We start from the raw sequence: 6,792 nt of genomic DNA on the forward strand, positions 1-6,792 counted from the left end.
GCACCGACCTCATGGGATTGCTGCATGGACATCAGGGTCGACTTGAGCAACTAGAGCAGGAATTAGAGCGATAGCGCGAGGCAGAAAGGAGCCTAAGGAAGGAGATCAGACGGCGGAAAGAGCTGGAGGAGAAGCTCTCAAAGTTAGAATCTAACTTTCGGAGCAAGGATTCCCGCACAACTCGGGAAGATATCCCACTTGGGGGAGAGGATCCTTTCACTAAGGATATCATGCGGGCTAAAGTTCCCAGAAACTTTAAGAGCCCTGACATGAATCTATATGATGGGACAACCAACCCAAAGCATCACCTCAGCTACTTCAAAAGTCGGATGTACTTGGCTGATGCATCAGATGCTACTCACTGCAAGGCCTTCCTGACGACCTTGACAAAAGCGGCCATGAAGTGGTTTGATAGCCTACCCCCCAGGTCGGTTACCAGCTTCGACGACCTTACGCGCAAGTTCCTCACACGGTTTTCAATTCAGAAAGATAAGGTTAAGCATGCACCCAGCCTACTCGGGGTCAAACAAGAGGTCGGGGAGCCCCTGAGAGACTACATGGAGAGGTTCAACAAAACATGCTTGGAAATTCAAAACCTGCCTACTGAGGCGGTAATAATGGGACTGGTCAATGGTCTCCGAGAAGGACCATTTTCCCAGTCCATCTTGAAAAGGCACTTGACTTCTTTGAACGATGTACAAGAGCGAGCTGAAAAGTATATCAACATGGAAGAAAATGTCAAGTTATGATAGCCGAGTTGGCGACTAGGGCACCCTCACCAGCCAAAGGAAAAACAGAAGGAGCCCAAGAAAAAAGAAGAAGTCGGACCCGAGAAGCCCAGAAGGTACCACAATTATACTCCGTTACGAGTTTCTCTCGTTGACGTTTACAGGAAAATTTGTCACACCGAGAGGCTCCCTCCCCCGCGTCTGATAAAAAACAAAAAGGGTGGAAGCCGTAACGAGTATTGTGAGTACCACAACCTGTACAGACATTCAACAAATGATTGTTACGACCTAAAAAATGTGATAGAAAATTTGGCTAGGGAAGGTCGGTTGGACAGATATCTCATGGAAAGGTCGGACAATCACAAAAAAAGGAAAAGAGACGACGAAGACCTTGACCGGAGAGGTCCACCCCCGCAGACTCCAGAACGACACGTTCACATGATAACGGGAGGATTCGCTGGAGGGGGGCTGACCAAGTCATCTCGGAAGAGACATTTAAAAGATGTCTACCAAGTCGGGAATGATAGACCCGACCTCCCGACAATCTCCTTCACCAGAGAGGATGGATAGGGCATTGTACCCAGACACGAAGACCCGGTAGTAATTACCATGATTCTCTCCAACGCTCACTTGCACAGAACCTGGTAGACCAAGGCAGCTCAGCCGATATACTGTTTAAGACAGCATTTGATAAGCTGGAGTTGGACGAGAAGGATTTAAAAGCCTATCCAGATACTCTCTTCGAATTAGGAAATGCTCCCATCAAACCATTGGGCTTCATCTCCCTATATACAACTTTTGGAAAAGGACCGAAGTCCAAATCCTTAAATATCGATTTCATCGTCGTCGATGTAACTTCAGCCTATAACGCCCTGATTGGTAGGACAACCCTAAACTGGTTGGGAGCAGTCGTCTCTACTCCCCACCTTTGCATGAAATTCCCAACACAGGAAGGGATCGCTACCATCAAAGGAGATCAAAAGTTAGCAAAAAAATGCTATCACGAAAACTTGAACCTATGAGGCAAAGGTAAAGAGGTCAATGCCATTTAACTCGGAGGAGCCCGAAGAAGAGAAGAGCTACGATCACAACCCAAAGGGAAGACATAAGAGGTCCAAATCGGGGAAGAAGTCAGAAAGAATACCAACATCGGAGCTAATGTGAAAACGGGATTGAAGACCGATCTCATAAAACTCCTATAAGATAACTCCGACCTCTTCGCCTGTAAAGCCTCCGATATGCCTGGAATAGACCCCGAGCTCATGAAGCACAAGCTAGCTGTCTATTCTGGGTCCCGACTTGTTCAACAAAGGCGTCGAAAGCTCAGACCCGAACGAGCCCAGGTGGTCGAAGAACAAGTTCAAGCTCTCCTAGAAGCCGTATTCATAAGGGAAGTTAAGTACTCGACATGGTTAGCGAACGTGGTACTGGTGAAAAAGCAAAATGGGAAGTAGATGATGTGTGTCGATTACACCGATCTTAACAAAGCATGTCCCAAGGACTCGTATCCCCTGCCCAACATTGATTTTTTATTGGATTCTTCCTTAGGATACTAGTACCTGTCATTCATGGATGCGTACTCGGGATATAATCAAATCCCGATGTATAGGTCAGACCAGAAAAAGATATCGTTTATCACACCCAAAGCAAACTACTACTACATAGTTATGCAGTTTAGATTAAAGAACGCAGGGGCCACATATCAAAAGCTGATGAACAAGATGTTCGCACCCCATCTCGAAAGCTTAATGGAAGTCTATGTGGACGATATGTTAGTAAAAACCACAGATGAGACCTGCCTCCTAGCCGACCTCTCACAAATCTTCAACAACATAAGAAGACATCCCACCAAATGTACTTTCGCAGTGGAGGCAGGAAAATTCCTGGGTTTTATGCTCACACAAAGGGGGATTGAGGCTAACCCTTACAAGTGTAGAGCTATCTTATAAATGAGAAGCCCAACCTGCGTAAAAGAAGTCCAACAGTTGAACGGTCGACTTGCAGCTCTATCTAGATTTTTGGGAGGATTGGCCCTAAGATCCTTGCCACTTTTTTCTCTACTAAGAAAATGGTGCCAATTTGAATGGACCCTTGAGTGTGAAGAAGTTTTCTAAGAATTCAAGAAGTTCTTGAGTCAGCCACCAATCCTTACCCAGCCTAAAGCAGGAGAGGACCTCGTGCTATACCTAGCTGTCGCTGAGAAAGTAGTAGCATTAGCCTTAGTTTGAGAAGATGAGGTCGAACAACATCCAGTTTATTTCACCAGCAAAGTCTTACAAGGACCCGAATTAAGGTATCAAAAGATAGAAAAATTTGCATATGTCTTAATTCTGGCGTCCAGAAGACTCCGACCTTACTTTCAGGCTCACACCATAAGAGTCCGAAAGAACTAGCCCATGAAACAAATCCTTCAAAAAACAGACATCGCAGGTCGTATGGTTCAATGGGCTATAGAGCTATCCAAATTCGACTTGAAATACAAACTCGGATAGCGATTAAAACCCACTGCCTTACTGACTTCTTGGCAGAATACACAGGTGACAAAAGTGAAGCCTCTACGACCTGGATCCTTTATGTGGTTGGATCCTCTAATAAAGTCAGAAGCGGCGCTGGCATCATCTTAGTGAATGACGATGGGACTCAAATAGAAGTCTCCTTGAAGTTCGAATTCCCTGCTTCCAAAAACCATGCTGAATATGAGGCCTTAATCACAGGGTTGAAACTCGCCAAAGAAGTTGGTGCGACCAAGGTAGTAGTCTTTAGTGACTCCCAGGTAGTAACTTCTAAGATCAATGGAGAGTACCAGGCAAAGGATCCTAATATGAAAAGGTACTTGGAGAAAACACTTGAGCATCTTAGGCAATTTCAAGAAACCAAGGTTAGGCACATAACTTGGGAACTCAACAGCAGAGCCGAGGCCCTCTCCAAGCTAGCAAGTACCAAACCTGGAGAAAATAAAAGAAGTTTGATACAAAATACTCTCCATGATCAAAAGGAAGCCAAGAAACTTAAGGAAGCACAAAACTACACTTTGGTACAAAACTTTCCTTATAAAAGAGGGATATCTATGCCATTGTTAAAGTGCGTTCCGACTTCCAAGATAGAGGAAGTCTTGGAAGAAGTGCACAACGGCATTTGTGGGAATCATCTCGAAGCAAGGTCTTTAGCCAGGAAGGTGATCCGAGCTGAGTTTTTCTGGCCGACCTTACAAAAGGACGCCACTGACTTCGTGAAAAGTTTCAACCTTGTCAGATGCATGAGAACTTCCACGTCATTCCCCCGAAGAGCTCATTAGCGTGACCTCTCCCTGGCCTTTTGCGAAATGGGGATTGGACCTACTCGGACCCTTTTCCCAAGCTCCTGGGCAGGTCAAATACCTGATTGTGGGAGTGGAATACTTCACCAAGTTGATAGAAGTGGAGCCGCTGACTACCATGTCAACTCAAAGAAGTCGGAGGTTCCTGTACAAGAATATCATTACCCGATTTGGAGTCCCTCACTCCATTACCACAGATAATGGTACACAGTTCACTGACACAACATTCAAAAATCTGGTGGCCAGTATGAAGATCAAGCATCAATTCACATCAGTAGAGTATCCTCAAGCCAATAGGCAAGCTGAATCCGCCAATAAAGTTATATTAGCAGGGTTAAAAAAGAGGTTGCAGGAGGCGAAGGGAGCTTTGATACACCCCATTTTTAGGGTTTATCTTGTGCTTAATTTAGGGAATTTTATCACCTTTTTCTCACATTTATTCAATGAAATGGCATGGTTTCATGATTGTCTCCTAATTTATGCTTAAGTGTAAAAACATGCTTTTTAGACCTTTAATTAGCTAAATTTAATTTACGTTTAATTCCACTAGATGCCTTGATATGTTTGTTAGTGAATTCAGGTTGAAAAGGCTAGGAATGGATCAAGGGATTGAAGAGGAAAGCATGCAAAATGGAGAACACGTGAAAAATCAAGGATTTAGGATGCTAAGATCGGCGAGCACGCGCAGCAGATGCGCACGTGTGGAATGTGAAGTTGAATGGCGACGCATACGTGTGATATGACGCGTACGCGTGGATAGAAAATTGTCAAGTGACGCTTACGCGTGACCCATGCGTATGCGTCGGTGCTCGCACGTGACCCACTTAAAGTGAATCTGCTGGGGGCGATTTCTGGGCTTCCCAGGCCCAGATCCAACTCAATTCTGAGGCTATTAGAGGCATAATTCAAAAAGGGATCAACACATTAGCACATAGTTTAGTTTTGATCATGCTTTAGTTAGTTTCTAGAGAGAGAAGCTCTCTCCTCTCTCTAAATTAGGGTTCTTAGTTTAGATCTAGATCTACTTCTTCTTTTGTCTTAATTTTCCTTTTTCATCTTTAATTGTTCTCTTGTAGTTGTAGCATTCTACTTCTCTTGTAGTTCCTTTGTATTGTTAGTTGTAGTTTATGAATTCTTTTGTAGATCTCCTTTTCCTTTCAATGCGATTTATGATTTCCTTGTCTTTTATGTTTGCTTTAGTCTTCTATTGTTGATCTCTTGCTTTGATTAGTTGTAGTTCCTTTAATTCTTGCAATTCATGTTGTTTACCTTTATTGCATTTTATGTGTTTGATGAAATGCTTCTTTTAGTTATGAGTTAGATCTTTCTTCTCTTGGCTTTGGTTGAGTAATTGGTGACTCTTGAGTTATCAAACTCTTTTGTTGATTGATAATTAGAAGTTGCTAATTGACTTGAATGCTACTAAAGCTAGTCTTTCATTATGATTTGACTAGGACTTGTGGACTCAAGTTGATTATATCCACTTGACTTTCCTTCATAGTTAGAGGTTAACTAAGTAGAGCAATGGACAATTCTCATCACAATTGATGATGATAATAAGGATAGGACTTCCAATTCTCATTACTTGCCAAGAGCTTTGTTAGTTGTTAGTTTATTTTCTTTGCCATTTACATTCCTTGTTTCTTATCTCAAAAACCCCAAAACATACTTCATAGCCAATAACAAGAACACTTTATTGCAATTCCTAGGGAGAACAACCCAAGGTTTGAATACTTCAGTTTATCTTTATTGGGGTTTGTTTTAGTGACAACCAAAATTTTGATTGAAGGAATTGTTTGTTGGTTTAGAACTATACTTGCAACTAGATTACATTTGTGAAATTTTAAACCATACACACAATTTTCGTTCATCAAGCTTGGGTTGAAGAGCTCCCTCAGGTACTATGGGCTTATAAAACATCACCTCACTCCACGACTAGAGAAACACCCTTCCGACTTTCATATGGAATAGGAGCCATGATCCTAGTAGAGAATAATGAGCAAAGTCCAAGGGTGAAATTTTATGATGAAATCGGAAACGTTCAAGCCCAAAAAGAAGAACTCGAATTACTTCCAGAAGTCTGAGAACAAGCACAAATAAGACAAGCAGTGTTAAAGCAAAGGATGGCAAGTAGATACAATAAAAAAGTCATTCGAAGAAGTTTCACCACAAACGACTTAGTCCTGATACAAAATGACATCAGAGTGAACAAGTCGGGAGAAAGAAAGCTTGCTGAAAACTGGAAAGGACCTTTCAAGATAACTAAAGTCTTGGGAAAAGGTTACTACAAGGTATCCGACCTGAATGGAGCTGAGCTCACCAGGTCCTGGCATGCTTGCAATTTAAAGAGATATTATACCTAGAAGCGTGCCCCGTTCCTTGATGTACTATTTTTCCCGGCTTCACAGTTTTTTCCCGAGAAGGGTTTTCCTGAAGGGGTTTTAACGAGGCATCAAAACGGAGGCTAGGGGCATGAATTGTATTCCCTTAGTAGCCAAAGCATCTTTGTAAAGTCATGTTTCACTAATGGCAATATTTCTTTTTCTTAAGTTTCATTATTATTTCTTCGACACGCATTGACTTAAACTCGAAAAAAAGCAAAAATTTGCTACCCAACCTATGTGGTCGACAAGATGAAGTGACGAGGCATAAGTTGGTGTAAAGAGGGTATAAAAGACGATCATATAAAACTCGAAAGTAAGCGACCTACAAGTCGGTAAACGCCCGAGCAAATCAAAATGCATCGCA

The 6,792-nt window shown here is 42.6% G+C and overlaps 1 protein-coding gene across 1 annotated transcript; it reads left to right on the forward strand.

Moving 5' to 3' along the window:
- The first annotated feature begins 230 nt into the window (after positions 1-230).
- LOC140176855 (uncharacterized) lies at positions 231-749 on the forward strand. Its single transcript, XM_072208410.1, has one exon. The coding sequence runs from the start codon at positions 231-233 to the stop codon at positions 747-749; it is 519 nt and encodes a 172-aa protein (XP_072064511.1).
- The last annotated feature ends 6,043 nt before the right edge of the window (positions 750-6,792 follow it).

The sequence above is a fragment of the Arachis hypogaea genome, chromosome 12, assembly GCF_003086295.3.
Source record: "Arachis hypogaea cultivar Tifrunner chromosome 12, arahy.Tifrunner.gnm2.J5K5, whole genome shotgun sequence".
NCBI lineage: Eukaryota > Viridiplantae > Streptophyta > Magnoliopsida > Fabales > Fabaceae > Arachis > Arachis hypogaea.